Source organism: Excalfactoria chinensis, chromosome 18 (genome assembly GCF_039878825.1).
Source record: "Excalfactoria chinensis isolate bCotChi1 chromosome 18, bCotChi1.hap2, whole genome shotgun sequence".
Lineage (NCBI taxonomy): Eukaryota > Metazoa > Chordata > Aves > Galliformes > Phasianidae > Excalfactoria > Excalfactoria chinensis.
The window spans coordinates 8,593,786-8,611,608 of record NC_092842.1 but is presented as its reverse complement, the minus strand read 5'-3'; the positions used below and the strand labels follow the sequence as shown (position 1 = coordinate 8,611,608).

Below are 17,823 nucleotides of genomic sequence, written 5' to 3'. Positions count from 1 at the left end.
CTCTTAAACACTGTGAGAAAGTCACCAATGCCTTTCAGAAGAAAGGACAGTATTTTTCCTGGCTTCTCTCAGCAAGCTCAAACATCTCAGCACTCCATGTTTGTGCAGGTGGTACAAAGCTGCACATGCATGAACACAGCACCGTGCACAAACTCTGTGCTTTCAGTACACGTCTATGACTATCCCCCAGCATGGCAGCTCTGTCCCTTACTGGTCCAGTCCAAACCCTGCAAGATGGAAGGACAAGTTCTTCCTTTCCAGTCATGCAAGCAGGCCAGTGGCAGCCAGGCAGTATTAGTGAGTCTGGGGAGTACAGGAAAGAGCTACCCAGAAACGTGCTTGTGCCTCACAGAGCAGCCACACTCAGAGCATCCCCTCTACCCAGGACATGGCCCTCCAACTGTGCAGGCACCAGGGCACAGGACTGAAGATCAGCCTCAACTTACGTGTGTCAACAGTCTCTTGAATGGGGATGAAGCCCACAGGCAAAGTGTCCTTGATGTCAATGAGCTTCATGTCAACCAAGACATTTCCTAAGTGACTCTGAAGAGAGAAAAGAAACAGTTAATCAGGTAACCTCATTGCTCTCACTGCTTCTAAAAGAGCAATGCAACACTTCTGTGACAACAATGGCAGAAAGCATTACAAGAAGATGGTTCATGCAGACACAGCCAAAGTTATTACATGCATTAGCTAATTAGTACTGAATAAAGACAGTTCTAGCTCCAAACATAACCATGCTCCAGAAAAGCAGGCCATCTGGAACGAAGAACTTCATTTGAGTCCATGTGAATTCTGAACTGATGCCTTGTCCCATTAATCAAGGCTTGAAGAGCTAAAAACACAATTCAGAATGACAACCTCCACAATTGTTTTGAGACCAGATTTTCTTTGCAGTTCTCATTAAAGCCAACACTGCTGCCAGCAATCTACACTCATGTATGTAAGAAAAAAACCCCAATACTTTAGTTACTATGCAGCATTTCTAAACATGAATATAGAAAAAAAATAAGCCATCTTCTGCACAGCTTGGACAGAAGAGCAGCCTCGGGAGGGAATCCCAGCAGGTGTGAGCAGGCTGACCTATCTTGGGAAATCTGGCCTCCAAAATGAGGGAGCTCCTTGCCAGCCATCAGGTGTGGGAGCACGGCTCAGCACAGCAGCTGCCCAGCGGTGCCCCAGCCCAGCACCCGGCCCAATGGGCTGCCTCACAGCCCCAGCACAGGGCACGGTGCCTGTGTTGCTCCTCATACCTCCGTCTGCTGCACAGCTGAGACCCCCACAGCCCTCCTGCTACATTTGCTTTAATTCACTCCTCATAAATATGAGGAATGTATTCCCAAACCATGCTGAGCAGATGATTCATGCCAAAGCCCAACAGACACTGACTGAGGGGACTTACACTGTCTCTGATAGCCAGTAGTTGCTACTATCCTGTAATTATTTCTGACAACCTTGCATTTAAGGTAGCCACAGATAAATTTAACACCAAATAATCACAAATCTTTCTGTTTAGTATCCTCCCTACCTATTCTGGGCTATTACTGCTGCTACTGCAGCTACTCAAGGATGAAATACACAATTACTGTCCGTCGACCCCAGGAAGCACAGCTTTAGAGCTTTATTTTAATGTGGAGGATGGCAGGAAAGTGGACAGAATAAAGGTGAAAAGCTGGGAATTGGCAGGCCCTTGGTTTTCATTTCAAGATCTGCGATCAACCTCCAAAGTCACAGTTGCTTTTCTGTTGTTGGGAAAGGCTCAAGTACAAAATGATTATCACCATACCCTTGAGAATTCAGTCCCTGAGAATATCCAAAACACCAAGAAGAGCAGAATTACCCACTAGATGGAGTGCATTCATTGTAGAATTGAACGGTTCCTCCTGGAAAGGAGGAAGTTTTCATGCTACCCTCAGCTGAAAAATTAAGTGAACACAGCAGAAGGCATCAGACTCTCACTGCATATGGTCTCCACCCCTCCACAAGAGATGTGAGCATACACCTGGCACCGATCAACAATAAGCCCAGTGTTTCACAGCCATACTGAAAGATTACAGGTATAGGGCAGCGTATGTACAGCATGGGCAAATTTTCAAGAATTGGCACAAAAAAAACAATGGAAGAAAAGGTAATCCTGGAAGAAAACGTCTATGATGCCCCTGGATTCAGAAACTACCATCTCCTTTGTTACCGTTACATGTGATTAGAGCTAGACAGTCATCATCATCTGGAGCATGCAGCTCCCATATTAAGAGGGGGAAACGCTTGTGTAAGGGAGCTGCTGAAATGCAAACATGCACTTTTGTGCTGCCTTTATTAAAGATTTTGCTAGTGATTTCCTTCCCCAAAGAATACAGACAAAACACAAGTATCTGGCCATTGCATTTTGCCTTCTTAGTCACCTCAGTTCAGCTAAATATTTGCTTGCATTATAATTGGCTCCACAACATTAATCACTGTATAGGTAAGAACATACCAGGCTCAGATGCAAATCATGCAGATACTCAGCAAACAAACTTACATTTTCTTTTGAAAATGATCTTGTGAAGCACAGGTATCGTGTGACCTTGGATTTAAATAGGCCATCCTTCCAGAGGTCAGCATCCAGGCCATCTGCTGTTTGTGCAACCTGGAAGGAAGAGACAGAGGGAGAGAGGAGACGTGTAAGCCAAGATAACGTTAATGTGTGTGCAGTACCTCTTCCTCAGACCTTTTCTAATTAACGGTAGCCCAAACTCTCACAGCATCTCATTAGTTTCTTCACAAGGTGCAGTGCAGAGAACTTCCAAGCAGAGGTATGATGAAGTTCTAAAAATGCTGTCTCTGGGGAGTTCATTGATTAAAGATGTTCTGACAAAAGCTATTCTAATGAGGAAACAGCAACTCTGGTGCAGTTTCCAAACAATAGTTTGGACAAGTCAGCATACTGAGGCATTCATTACACTGTACACACTCTGTGCAAGATGCGAGGAGGGGTCCATCTTGACAAACCTCTGGAGAGCTATCTGCAAAGTGACAGCTCCGAGGCTGCCCAGGAGCCACGGCCGCTTCTGACAGGATGAAGCTGAAAGAACAGCACTCCTGCAAAAACCATTGTCTTCTCTTGTGATTTTACACACTGTTTCAACCAGATTAAAGCATCACATCAAATGAATCGTGGAGCTGTGACAGCAATTGCATTCAGTACAATCAGTAGCAAACTGGAGAGTGAGGAAAACACCACAGATTCAGCATGGAAGAGACAAATGCACACAGGAAGGCAGGCAGCAGCAGATGCCATTCACAGTGGCTCAGGGCACAGCACAAGGGGCACCAGGGCCCAGAGCAGGGCTGCACCAGCAGCTGGGGGCACGAAGCCTTGCCCAGAGGGCATGCTCGCTAGCCAGAGGGGACAGCAAACAAGTCATATAATCCCCTAGAGTCCCACTGACAGCTCCCACCAGGAGTCTAACAGCAGGACTGCCCAGTGCCCCTCAGAAGGAACAAACCTCCCCCTCTGCTGTTTCTAAAGCCATGATCACATTGAAAAAAGTGAGACCTTAGCACCTGTGCAGCCTGATACCAGAGCAGCTAGTATCTGTTGGTACAGTCTGCACCCACATTTTGTAGGGCAGAGGCTCCGTGCAGAGTGCAGGAGTCAAGGTGCGTGCTGACCCACCCCCCCATCACCCAAAGAGCAGGAGAGAAACTTGTGTCTGTCTAACACAAAGGCAAAAAAGTGCATGGGCTGTCACATTTCAGCATCTTCTGCTCACAAATCCCTGCTGAGCTCATTCCTGGATACAGGACGTGGGAACAGCCCCCATTGTGTGCTGTAAGCCACCACCAGCATCTGCCCTGAGCAGCAGAGCCTGACAGTGTCCCACCCTGACTCAGTGATGAAAAAAAGCCCTCAAAAAGGAACAATAAGAATACACAAAGCCACACCACAAACCCTTTTAGGGAAGTACCCTGCAATTCTAACTCCACAGTTACAACAGACACAACGGCTGGAGCCAGTTTAGCAGCGAGTAACAGACAGAAGCATGTGTCCCACCAGCCCCCACAACCCTCCCGCACTGCCGTGATGCCCCACTGCCCCACACAGCCCAACCACCTCCTCCAGCACTGCAGGACTGTGAACAGGAAACCAACACAGCAGGGTCTGGGTCTTACTGGCTCCCATGGGCAGGGCAGGCAAAGAGAACCCTTCCTGTTTCTGCTGAAATGCAGCAGTCACAGGCACCATCTCCAGTAATTAATCCTGAGCGCTGTGGCTTCACATCATCCAGCTGAACCCTCTTTCTAAGCCTCGAGGTAAGCATGCGTTAACTTGTCAGAAAACTCACGGGGAAAGAAAACAGAGTAACATAAATGAGAAAGTTCTTGCATCATCTTCTGGGCACCTGCAGGTGGGGAGGATCCTTGCTGACTTTGAGTGGAGCTGCACCCAAGCAGTAGTGTGCACTAGGGCATGGCCCTGGGGGCTGCACTGAGAGGACAGGACAAGGAAGGGCTGTGGCCCCATGCAGCCCCACCAGGTCCTCCTGACAGGGCTGAACGCGTGGGACAAGAGCTGGTGCCTGGTAATGGGTGCCCAGCACACCCACCTTGACCTTACCAAGGGGACAGAGGCATGGGTCAGCTCAGCCTCTTCATGCCTTCCCACCCCAGAATGCATTGAGTCCCAAAAGGAGGGGACACCTACTCACAGCTCTGCAGACACCCAGAGAGGCTGCAGCAAAGCACAGTCTATTCTGCTTGCAGCCTGTGCCACACTGCAAGTCTCCCCACTCACCCCTCCTGCCCACCTCTCAGCAGTGCCAGCTGGGGTGGATTTTCAGGAATTTGAGTTCAGACACACTCTGTATGTTTTGGCAGAATGCGTTCTTTAGTGCTCCAGCTACTAAAAGATCTGGCCACAAGTGCCAGCAGCTGTTTCCTAAGCAGTCAGAAAGGGAAATGAGTTGTTTGGATGATTAAGAAAACTACTGAAAGAAAAGAACTAAAAGATGAAAAAAAAATATCCCAGATGCCATCAGGCCCTGCCACCCACTCCTGGCAGGGCAGCACCCCAAGGCCCAGCTGCAGCCCCAGGCACTGCCCTCTGCCAAGCAGAGGGAAGGGAAATAGTGTAGTAATGGCTGTGTGTTGTGAAAAGTGCACAGATGAAAGGAAAACTAGATAAAGCCTACATATAATACATCTGGCTCAGAAAAAAAGAACTGGTTATTATGCCATCACAGAAATGAAACCCACCAACAATATGACACAATGCTCAATTCATTACTGCTAAGAGGAAAAGCGTTCCCACAGCTCTGAGTCCACTGTTGGAATGGAGTACTACAGGATGCTGTAACAAGGGGCAAAGAGATGGTATCCCCCAGGGAACTGCAAGACCATCCCAACGCTACCTGTGGTCACAGCATGCCTGGCTTCCTGCTTTGAGTCACTACAGCCTGGGTTCTGGAGGTTGAGGGGAGTGTTGCCCTGACAGCACCCACCCATGGGCTGGGCATAAGGCCACACCACTGCAGGTACTGCATAGTGGGATGCCAGCTGTGACCCTGAGCAGAGCTCTCCTGCTACATGCACAGAACATAGGCAGAGCTGCTGCAGGCGGCAGACACCTCAGTGCCTACAGCAGGAGCTGTTGGCCCCAGGGTCAGAGGAGAGCTCCTTGTAAACATAAAGCAAGACAAAAATCAGAAGCAAGGCAGACTCCTCCCTGTGCCCCCTAGGAGAGAGCGACCCACATTCTCAAGCATGATTGCAACACCACTATAATTGGATTAACCTCCAGGAAGAATCTTTTATCTTGTTTAGTTTAAATAGTGTTAGGGCTGCAGCCCCCATTAAACTCCACACATGCTATCTGGGGCAAGTGAGTTCTCTGCCCAGTCATTTAGGCAGAATGCTATTCTGTTATCATGGCTCTCTCACTGCCCCATGCTCCTTTATCAGGGCAACCAGCTAATTACAGAGCCTGGCTCACATAAGCAATTGGTGCTCAGAAAAATGCAGTAAATGCAAAAAACCTTCTGGCTCTCAAGGGGCCTTTTCACAATTTCCCCCTCCTTACTGCAGCCCGACCCATTTCCTTTCTTCTCACACAGCAGCACAGGGCGTGCTGCAACCCAGGGCTGTGAGGATGTGAGCTACACGAGCTGTGTGACACTGTAACCCAAGATGCAGTGCAGCATAGCTGGAGCAGGACACACAGAAAGATGAGCTATAGGCCAAACCTTCCCTACGCTGCTCTGCAAAGTCAGTACTTCGTGATGTTCTGCTGCTTAGGACATTCATCTATAGGCAAATAAAATCACCCTGTTGGTTACACAGCAACTAATCCAGGGATCAAGCAGCTGTTAAACAATGACGTCCATCTATCCATTCACATATTCATCTTCAATGGATCCAGCTGCCTCTTCCTGCTGCCCAGCCTCCTGCCAAAGCTTAATTTAGAGATTTGCATTCTGTCCATCAAAATTGCCCTTGCAATTTCAGCTGGTTGTGAAACTCTTTGCTTCTCAATCTGGAGCTTCTCATCATTATTATGCAGTGCTGATATGTGGGATTAAACAGCTGATGCGGGATCCATTTATTTGGAGATGTAATTTGTGCGATACTTAGGAATCCTTCAGGATGGCAGTTACTAGGATTATTAAATTTGCATGCCACAGCAGCCAGCTGTTTCTCAGAGCCCCTCCTCCAGGTAATTATGCTCTGGAGGAGAAGCACAGAGAAAGTTGCACAACTGCACCTACAGACCTCCATCCAGGGAAAGCACTGCTGAGCGTCCTGAGCTGCAAGGTGGGCATACAGACACCAAATTATTTCTTACAACATGTCCGATGGCAAATCCTTGCTGGAAGAGATACCATTCCCAGCAGAGTAAAGTTTCATTAATGCAGAACCAAAGCATTTGCAACCGCAGCTGAACTAGCTCTACTTACTACATCATAGCCTGTCGGTGCACGGCTCCGGGATGCAACCACGCCAACCCCTGTGATGGGATCCATTGGCACATCAGGCAAGGCATCAGAGAGATCACGCACTTCAGGCATTGTGGACTGATCCTGAAAGAAAGCAGCAGAGTTAAGAGGCTGCTTGGGAGCATGCACTCCCTGGAGGAACAGAGCACTGGGAGCCCACATGTGTGCCACAGGGCCTGTGCCAGAACAACACTGGCTGCCAAGTCAAATGCAGGATTATGCAGACACACCTTCTGCGCTTTTGTTTGTTTTTGATAAGACAACACACTTGTGCAATGCCCAGCAAGTTTGGAATTTGGGTCAGCAGCCTCTTCTGAGATTAATTTTATCGTTTCCAGGATATTTAGCATGGGCTGGTCTCCATCTAGCAACGATGGGAAAACGCAAGCTCGTCCCTTCCCTTCCAAATAAGAACAAATTCCATTCTTGATTCAGGCTGGCTGAAGCTGCTCTGCTATTTTAAGTAGCAAGAAATCCCCATGGCTTCAGCACAAAACTCCCACCCATGACAGGCACTGGGCACGATGAGGGCTCTCGCGAGGCTTCAGCCCCACCACACCCCCCTGAAGTGAGCCACAGCCGCATAGCAGCACAGATGTGTCTGTATGCAAAACTGTGCCCGTGGCAGAGTGCCTGAGCGCCAGGGAAACACAGACGAAGCAGCACAAGATGGTCTGATGCAAAGCAGGCAGAGACCTTGAAGGAGTCTGAGCACACCCCATGAGCAAGGCAGAACAGCACTGAATACTTCAGGGTAGAGAACTACACAAAAAGGGAGAGGAGCAGGTGAAACCAACCCATCTCGGAGAGATGCTGTTGCTGGAAGCAGAAGAGGAGAGCTGCCCAAAGAGCTCACGGAAGAGGAAAGGTGCCCCTGCCCTTCCACATCCTCCTGCAGCGGCAGCTGGGCAGAGACCCCGGCTCAGGCAGAACTGCCCCAAGACCCCCCAGCACTGCAGATCCAACAGCAGCACCTGGCACAAGCATTGTTGTAGGTGGGCAGGCAGACAAACTGCAGGGCAGGGCCTCCTCAGAGAGACCAAGCCCAGCATTGAGGCTGCAGAGACAGCAGGTTACTTACTGCTTCTAAAAAGGCAGAGGTGAGTGCTGGTGCCAGCAGGACCAGGGAATACACTTCACAGTAACCAGTATGAACCAACACGGTGCTGCGGGCAACAAAAAAAAGCAAATCTGGGGCCTATGTAAATATCAACGCCACACAAACAACCAAACCAGACTGCCTAAAGCCTACAAAGCAGCGGGCGCAGTAAAAAGACCGCCACCAACAGAGCTCTACCCCAACACCTGGGTGAGCACCCAGCACATACACCAACACACACCGCCAGAGCCCACACGAAGCCTCCTGCTGGCTGTGCCACCACCCAGCACAGCACCCTACAAGATGGCACCCAGCTGACCCCAGGCTGTGCGGCACGGCGGCTCTCACCCGAGGGGCACTGGGATGCAGCTGGAGCTGGTGCAGAGCAGCAGGAACCAGCCTGTGTGCTCAGTAAATGTTTTTCTGAAGTCAGAACAGGTCAGAGCGGAGCTTTGGGCTGATGCAGACCATGAGTTACATTTCAACTCCCCCTCGGGCGCCTGCAAAGTTTAGTTTCTTTGCTATCACACCTTTGAACTTAAAAATAAAAAACAAACAGTGAAAGAGCAGATTAAATTAAGGAACAAGATTCTATAAATACATCCATTAGACAGCTTGTTGTTTTAGGAAAGTTCTCTTTAAACACCACAGCACTGACCTGCCCACAGCGAGGCAGTGCCTGAGGACTCAGCCGATGTCCAATGATGGCCCTGTTCTCCCCAAAGTCCGACCACCCCCCTGCAGGGTGAATTTGGGAACGACCCGACAATCACAGCATTTTTCACACTGCTAGAAGCACATTCCCTGGAGGCCGTTCCCAGCAGCAGGGCACTTCCTGCTCCCAGCCTGGGGAAGCCGGACACAGTCCTGGGCAGGAAGAGGCCCAGCTCAGGCCCCACTCGCTCAGTGCAGTACTGGCCCTGGGCACAGAGAGATCCCCACTTTGGAGCGGCCTCAGGAATATCAGAAGCTGACCTTCCTGAAAAGCAGCAAAACCAGCCCCAGTCCCTCAGCAGCAAATCTTCAACCCTGACACCATGGCTGCACTGGCAGCCCACATCAGGCAGTCTCTACATGGGACAGTCAGCCCAGAGCCCTGCAGTCTGTGCACAAGGATGCTCTGCTCCAGCCACAGAACAAACAGCATTCACTAGTGGTGACTTTCTGCCCAGTCCCACAGTCACAGGCTGGAGGCCACGACCTGCAGGCACAGCACCATGTAATACAGGAAGCCCCCAGCACAGCCCGTGCCTGGAGATAGGCCCCACTGTGCCACAGCCGCTGAGCTGTCCCTTCACATCCACTTTGTGCTCTCTCTCAACTGTTTCCTTGCTTGTTCAACTCTGACAATCTCAAGAACACTTTCCTGCTGGTTTCACTGCCTACTTGGAGTGGAGCACTATGCACTGGTGACCCAACTGCCTGCACTGCTGCATCAAGGCTGGGGCATACATACACAGAAGTGCAGCTCCAGAACCCCACACATCATGCTGAGCTCACAGAATGCTCTTCTTCGAAGTGCTCTTTTTCAAGAAGCAAGACCAAGAGTGGGTGGTAGATGAGTGGCCAGTGCCTGATGTATGTGCTGTAGAAGCCTCATGCTGCAGCGAGGCAGGCCAGGTTCTGAGGTTAAATAGTGGGGGCCGGGAGAAAGAAGAGGCTCACTGGTTCTTCCCACAACTGTAAGCCCTGTGCTTTGGCACCAACCTGCTCATCCTACAGAGAAGAAAATCACAGAATGGCTTAGGCTGTAGGAGACCTTAAGGATCACCTAGCTCTATCCCTCCTGCCATGGGCAGGGTTGCCAACCACTCCATCAGACTGTACAGGGTCCCATCCACCTTGGCCTCAAGTGCCCCCAGAGGTGGGGCATCTACTACCTTTCTGAGCAAACTGCTCCAGAGCCTCACTGAGTAAATACATTTCTTCCTAACCCTGAACCTAAGCCTACCTTATTTTAGTTCAAGGCCAATCCCCCCGTCCTGTCACAGACTGTGTAAAAAGTTGGTCCTCCTCCTGCTTGTAAGCTCCCTTCAATGAAGAGAGATCACAATGAGATCCCCCTGGAGCCTTCTCAAAGCTAAACAAGCCCAGTTCCCTCAACCCATCTTCACAGGAGAGGTGCTCCAGCCCTTCTATCATCTCTGTGGCCCTCCTCTGGACTTGCTCCAACAGCTTTGCATCCCTCCGGTACGGAGGGTCGCAGGCCTGGACGCAGTACTCCAGATGGGGCCTCACAAGTATAGAGCAGAGAGGGACAATTCCCTCCCCTCATCCAACTGCCACCCCTCTGCTAATGCCGCCCAGGATGCTGCTGGCCTTCTGGGCTGCACACACAAACTGCTGGCTCATGTCAGATTTTAATCCACCAGAACCCAGAACCCCAACTCCACCTCCTCCACAGGGCTGCTCTCAAGGAGTTCTTCTCTCAGTCAGTACTCAGATCTGAAATCGCCCTGACTCAGGTGCAACACCTTGTTCTTGGCCTTGTCAAAATTCACTGAATTCTTGCATGCCCACCTGGTAAGTGTGTCCAGGTCTCTCTAGATGGCATCGCTCCCCTCTGTTGTGTCAACTGCACAACTCAGCTTGCTGTCATCAAATCAAAAGCTAAGGCAAAACTGAAAAAACAAACGTACTGGCTACCTCAGTATGTTCCCGTACAGTGCAGGAGGCAATCCCACCAAACCAGAGCAGGTGCTGCTGGAAACTTGTCCACACAGGTGGGTCCTGCTCTGTCACTCTGATCACAAGGCACAGCATGGTGAGCATGGTGAGCAAAACTGAGATCTTGGATTACTGTGCAGCAGTTCTAACTGGGGACACCCATTTGTGAGGTATCCTATTTCAAACCAAAATAGATTTCCACACAGAGATGACCTTCCCCAGGGTTTCAGTAACACTCGAGTCATGTATTTCCATCTCTGCACCTGGGGGCTGCAAGGCCTGAAGCCTGGGGCTCACTTAGAAGAGCAGATGACACGAGCCAGGACGTTTTGTATTCATCTTCAGACCTTCACGAACTCATACCAAGGCTTTACCCCAGAACATTGCATGGGTTAGGCGACCTCGGATAGGAACAACAATGAACCACAAAGCTGGGCACAGCAGTGCCAGTTAAACACAGGATGGAGGCACATGGCTGTTGGCCCATGCAGCGAACGCCTCCTAGGACCCTACACTATCACAACCCAGCTGTGACTGTGCCGGCTCTGAGGACACATGGGAGGGGGTGAAGCTCAAGAGGGTCCTCGTGACCCTTCATGGACACCACAGAGAGATGCTGAGTGCTGGGAACGAGGGATGGGAGCAAACAGAGCACGGGCAGCTCAGCATCCCGTCCTGGCTGGGATAGCAAAGAGACACCACGGTCTGATCGCTTCCAGCTGTGCAGAAACCTCTGCGAACAGGTGAAAAAAACAATAACAATCAAGCAAATTCATGCTTGCAGCAAAAGACCACAATTATACCGTTCAGTTGCAGTTCTCTCTAACCAGACGATAACAGCATTCGCAGCGAACTCCCCAGCACACCGGGGCCGGAGGACGGCGTCCCACTCGCGCCCGCAGCCCCGCTCCGCGCAGCAGAAGCCCAGCTGGGGCCGAGCTTCGGTGCAGGCCGCGCCGGGCGCCGAGCAGCACGGAGGCGCCCTGCGGACCCAGCCCCGCGCGGGGGACGCCGCGGCTGTAGGGACGGCCCCCGTCCCGGGCCGCGCCTCCCCGAAGGCCGCGGACGGTTCCGCTCCCCCACGCCCCGGCTCGGCCCCGCGCGGAGCGGCGAGCGCTCGCAGGCCCGGCCTGCCTGCCTGCCTGCCTTCCTGCCTTCCTTCCCTCCCTCCCGGAGCGCGGCGGAGCGGGGCCGGCCGAGGGCGGCGGCGGAGCCGGGGACACTTAACTGTTGCCCGCGCGGCGGGCGGCGGCTCCCGGCTCCCTCGGCGCAGGCAGAAGCAGCTCCTCATCGCCCAGCGGGGCGGGGGCGGCGCGGCGGGAGGAGCGGCGGCGGCGGGGGAGCGGCCTAGCGCGGGAGGCGGCGGGCAGGGCCTCACCGGCGGCCCGGGCCGGCCCCTGGGAGCAGCTCCTCCGCGCCGCGCGGCTCCGGCGCGTCCCGATCCGCGCCCCCGCGCCGCCCCGGCCCCGCGCCCGCTCCCGCGGGAGCCGCCCGCACTCACCGCGGCCGTGCGGCGCCGTTCCCCCGCGCCCACCCGGAGCCGGACCGGCGCGCCGCCGAAACGACGACCGCCCCACCCACAGGAAACCCGCGGGCACGGGGGTCCGCAGCGGCACGGCCGCACCTGGAGCTTGTGCCCCGTCGGTCCGGGAAGCCGGGAGTCCCGCGGTGCCGAAAAATAAACTTTCTGAAGAGAGCGATGCGTCTGTTGGCTCCCGCGTGGGTAGCGGTCCCAGAATCATTTCACTCACGTCTTCACCTCGCCACGAGATTCAGCCTTAGGGCTCCCGCACGCGGCTGTTGCCGAGAGGAGAGGGGCCGAGGCGCGCGGTGCCCTCGTGCATCGCCCTGGAGCTGTGCTGGGCCGACGGCGGCAGGCGGTGGTGCGGCAGTTTTGCTCCCGGGGTCAAACAGCTCCGGACTGAGCCGACCTCAGCCATCCGCCCGGCACTCGCCGCAGCCTGCAACCAAACGGGGCGCACAACCCTGCGGCACGGAGACGTCCTGACCTGCTGCAGAGCTCCGTTAGGTTCAATGCTATCATATTCCAGGGACGGCACTGAGAACACAATGAGGTAGCAGCTGATGAAAACCACGGCACAGCTTGCAGCAGCAGCCATAGGGTAATGCAGCAGCTGTCCTGCACCCAGCTGTGGGCACCATGCTTACAGGGGGTAATAACCCATAGAGCAGGATGTTGGTGTAGGGCCGGCATCAACTGCCTTAAGTGCAGCACTAAAAGTGCTAAAGGAAAACAGTGATGAAAGAAAACAACAGAGGTGAGAAGCAAAGTGCAGTACGGAGGAAAGCATTAACCTGGAGGAGCATCAAAGAGGAGGGCAGCGACCAGTTCATGTCCTCAGTCTGGTCTGTGAGTGCTGGGTATGAAGTGCCATAAGAAGAGTTCTGCAGGGGCATAGTGAGAACTTGTATGACAAAGCAGGCAGCTGTGCTCTGTGCACCCCAAAACGCAACACGCCTGGGCCCCACAGCCTTCCCTCAAGTGCAGCTGAGCACTCCTCTGTACAGTCCTGGTGGTGGTAGTGGCTTCTGGGTTCAAATATCAAAATAAAATAGAGAGGAATAAGAAATGCATCTTATTTGAGGGGCAAGATTTTTATTTTATTTTATTTTTTTTTTTTTGATTCAGAAAATAATTTAGAGAGAAGAAAAGATGATGCCTGGTGGAAATGAGAAATATATGTCCCATACATAATATATGCCCCAGATGTCCCATTACAAATACAACAAGATTTCCTGAACTGGAGAAGTTGTTACCCATTACAGTGCACTAATGACCCTCCACGGAGACACCGATACTAGAGAGTCTTTAGTGTAATAATATTAAAAATCCTACAGTTTCAATAAGATCCTCCCTGCTACCACGGCAGTGTGAAATGAATCAGTTCCAAAGGAAGACTCTAATTGCTGCTTAGCATCCACAAAACATTCAACTATACACTGCAAACGTACACCCCATGTGTCTGTGGCATGAGCTGCAGTGACACATTGCTCCCAGCACAGCACAGCTCAGCTGCTGCTGCTGCTTTCCCCTTGGAGGAGCTGCCCGGTGCCAGCACTGCCCAGGGCACATGGAGCTGCTGTATGCAGGGCTGAGATGGGCCCAGTGGTTCTCCTACACAGGGCATGAGCACAGGCTTTGAATCAGCACATACTCATTCCCATAGCATTAAGTACGTGACTAACCATACTGCAGATGGTTCATCTATCAGATAGAGTTCCTCAAAAGCGTAACTATTTGCAAGTACAATGTTATCCCCTGAATACTTTGCATATATTTCTTTTCTAAAGTACATTTGTTTTTTATTCAGACCATGCCTTTTCTCACAAGTCCTCCTGCCATATACATCACACTGGGCTCTGGCTCCCAGGGTGGCTTTCTGAAAGGAGATGAGACACCCTGGTATCTCCTGCGCAGGTTTCAGCCCAGCTGCCAGTGCACATCCTGGGCACAGACACATGGGTGGACTGCAGCAGGCAGGAGGAAGGACACACGTGGGTTGAGATGAGCCCGGTACTCTTTCTCGAGAAGCTGAGGCAGGTCCCACATATCTCCCCCTCCTCAGGGCAGCACAGGCCCAGGCAGCAGCTAAATGCCATTTCTTAAAAGCACAGCAGAAGTCTGAGCTACAGCAAAGCAGCACTCCGGACAGGCTCTCAGTTGCTGCGGGCTCTGGGGCACCACCTGCTGCCTCCCGGGATGTGTGTGGGTTGCTCTTCAATGGGGAAATCCCAGAGCACTTCAGGTAGTGACAAGATCCAGAGCAGTGGTGATATTTTGGGAGTCAAAACCTCCAGACCACCCACCAGGTCCCACAGCACTTTTTGCATTTCATTTTACTGCAAGTTTGATCTTCCTGTGAGAGCCTGGGCAGAGCGCACAGCGCTGTCTGCGCAGCACAACGTAGCAGCGCTCAGCCCACTATTTATATGTTATGGATAATAATATTTAAGTGGCCCTGCTATAACCCTGTAACTGGCTTTGCTTGACAAAATGAGCTCTGCTCAGCACACACTAACAGCTGTCTGTAAAACACATTTACGAATTGCCCATGAATTTCCCAACAGCACAACTGTGGTACTGTGGCACTGCCGTGACAGGGACCAGAGCCATCCCCCCTGCTGGGGAGCACACAGCTGGGTGGATTGGGCCTGTGGTGTCTTACCTTGAACATGTGGCACCTCCTGCATGCTGCTGAGGGGAAGACAGCTCTCTAGGGTCCCAAGGTGAGAGGGCTGATAGGTGGGAAAGGCAAAGGAGTGTGCCACGTCCTCCAGCTGAAAACTGCCTACAGCCATGAGCAACATTAACCTTCACAGAACAGTACAGCCTGAACAGAACAAAGCAAGGGCAGAGCACAAGGACAAAGGTGGTAATGCTGCACAGAACTGCCTGTGTGCTGTTGCTGCCTGCACACCAGGGTTCCTTAGGCTGGGTCATGGTGGAGGTGACCAGACCTGCTCAGTGCCAGATCCGGCAGCACCACAGGGCCAGTCCCTGCCAGCCTGGCCACAGCCCCTCGGCCTCACTCTGAGTGCTGCCAGGTCCCTGCAGCACAGCAGTGGGCAGCTCAAAGTCAACCAGCACATTTGTGTTAGTTTTGCAACTCCCAAGGCAAAGTTGCAGTTCATGCAGGAGTCTGAACACAAAAGGAAACACTGTATTTAGTGTTATCAGCTCCTCACTTAGCCCCAGGTCAGCAAAGCACTAAAACGTATGTACCATTTTAAGCACATGCTTAGACAGTTCACTGAACTAAAGGAAAGGCGGTGAGGTCAGTTACTCCATGCAGCCCTGCGGGGACAGCAGTTCTGCTTATCGCTGCGGCACAGCCCACGCACAGGCAGACACAGTGCTGCAAAGAGCCCGGGGTGCTGGACCAGGGCTGGGGCAGTGCCTGTGCCTAAGGCCAGGCTCAGAGCTGCACAGCTGGTCTATGTATTGTAGTTTCAATGGAAAAAAGTAGGAGGCATTGCTTTCAGAACAACCTACATACTGTCCCCTAGTTCAGTTATGGCATAAGGAACACCAGCATACAGCAGTGATACTGATGACAGCTGGGATTCACAGAGCACTGAGAGACGGCCACAGCCACACTGTGCTCACGCTGCAGAACAGGTGGAGGCTTTCCTCATGGGAAGGGGTAACCCAGGTCTCCCCATCATCCCTTCCTGCCAGGGAAGCCAGACTCAAAGAAGCATGGGATGGAAGGGAGAAGCTTGCCCAAGGTGCTGCCACTTCAGCAGCTCTGCACTGGAGTGGGGTCATCCATGCCCCACCAGGAGCAGCCCTGTCTGTTCTGCAAAACAGTCTGGAGCTGAACTGTAGCTGCCCTTCTACCCAAACAGAGGGCAGAAAAAGCACATAGCTTAATTACCCAGGGCTGCACGTACCCAGGATCTCGGATTATGAGTAATAGCTACAGTAAGACGGAGACTTTTGCTTGAATGATTTTGAGTGATGAACACATTTGGGGAAATAACGTTTTCTTTGCAAACCCTGTGGTGGAGTGTTGTTGCTCACTTCACTTTCCCGCTGGCAATGGGTACCACGGGGCTTCCAGTGCAGCACACACTCCCTGCCCTCCAGCTGCTGCCAGGCACTGCTGCACATTGCCCAGGGCCCACCTATACAGGCAAGGGGCCCCGCACACACTGTGCTGCTGTGAGCCGTCCCTGGGAAGGTGTGCAGGGAAAGCCACAGTTGATGGCAGTTACAGATGCAGCACTGCTGCCCCAGGAACACGCTGCCAGGCAGAAGCACTCAGGTGACCTGGTGTTTGCACAGAGGAATGCTGTCAATGATTCATGCAGTGACCATTTGACAGCACTGGCATTGCTCGCAGCCCACCTGGCTCTGTGAGGCATTCCCTAGGTGCAGCCCCCTCTTCAATTCCACCTTACAAGGCCCCAAAAACTACAGCTGAGAGCTTCAGATTCACCAGAGCAGAACATCAGCATCCTTCCTTCTCCCTAAACCCAACAAAATAATGCACACACATTGCAGGCAGTGCTGCAGCCAGAGGATTACTGCCCCCTGGTGCAGCCCCGAGCTGCCACCAGCCTCGCTCCTTTGTGTGCAGAAGGTGGTGTGCCACCAAGGGCTATCCCTCCTGTTCGAGGCAGGCTGGCTTCCCCATCACGAATCCCAGGCCAGCTGGCAGCATTAAGCTGCTGCCCGGCTCCTTGGCTGCTGCAGCTTGTGCCACTTAGCACCCCAGCACGCTGCTCGGCTGCCTGACAGCATTCAGGGCAGAGCAATGCCAGCAGCAGCCATAACCAGACAGTGACAGCATCATCGGGAGAGCAGGAAGAGCTTCTCACCAGCAGGAGCAGTGGAGGCCCTCACACCCCACTTAGAAGCCACTGCATACAGAGCCACTCCCCAGGGCACACAGCACCAGGCACCAACAACACGATAGAGCCTGGAATTAGGGGAAATAGGGTTCCTCAGCCCCTTCCTGACTCAAAGAGGCTCATGCAAAGCATTGCTTTTATAGGCAAAGTGCAGCATTTTTGCAATGTAAATGTTTTAAAAGTGACATTTCATAGAAAGAAAGAAAAGTCTCAGCTGGGTTTAACAGAAATGCCCATTCCCAACATTTCTTCTTTTTCTTCAAAGGCTTGTTCGGAGGATGCTGTTCTCCGTCTCCTTAGTATAACAGCTCAGAATGAGACAGAACCAAGCCACCAGCCTGCAGGGCAAAGGCCAGGAGCCTGCAGCAGAGCTCAACAGGAACAGAGGAGGCCCAAAGCTGTGCTTAAGTGTGCTCTGTGGGCGTTGTGTGGGGCAGGTGGGGCTGCCCAGGGCTGACAGTAGCAGGTGCTGTGGCCCCCACAGGTGTGACAGTCTGCACTTCTCTCAGCGGGACGGTGCTGTGGGTGGTGCCCAGGGCACCTGGCAGAGGGGCTGAGAAGGGCTTCTCCTTACCCTGCCCTGTTCTTGTTTTCCTTTGATAAGTGACAGTAAAACAGTGCCCGCGTTACAATGACATTAGTGGAATGGCCGCCACGGGGCTGCCTCCTGCTCTGTGCTTTTCAGACAGAGGCCAGCAGCCAGAG

The 17,823-nt window shown here is 52.5% G+C and overlaps 1 protein-coding gene across 10 annotated transcripts in view; it reads right to left on the bottom strand.

Annotated features, from left to right (window-relative positions):
* The window catches only part of MVB12B (multivesicular body subunit 12B), a 51,305-nt gene extending 38,530 nt beyond the window's left edge, over nt 1-12,775 (bottom strand). Inside the window, exons 1-5 of one of the 10 annotated variants that reach the window (XM_072352458.1) lie at nt 12,365-12,774; nt 8,056-8,140; nt 6,936-7,058; nt 2,522-2,629; nt 447-543 (exon numbers count right to left, since the gene is read on the bottom strand). In XM_072352458.1, the coding sequence (XP_072208559.1) occupies nt 447-543; nt 2,522-2,629; nt 6,936-7,046 (316 nt within the window). In that variant the 5' untranslated portion in view covers nt 7,047-7,058; nt 8,056-8,140; nt 12,365-12,774. The other 9 variants (XM_072352459.1, XM_072352454.1, XM_072352457.1 and 6 more) reach the window with 9 other exon arrangements.
* Between the last annotated feature and the right edge of the window lie 5,048 nt (nt 12,776-17,823).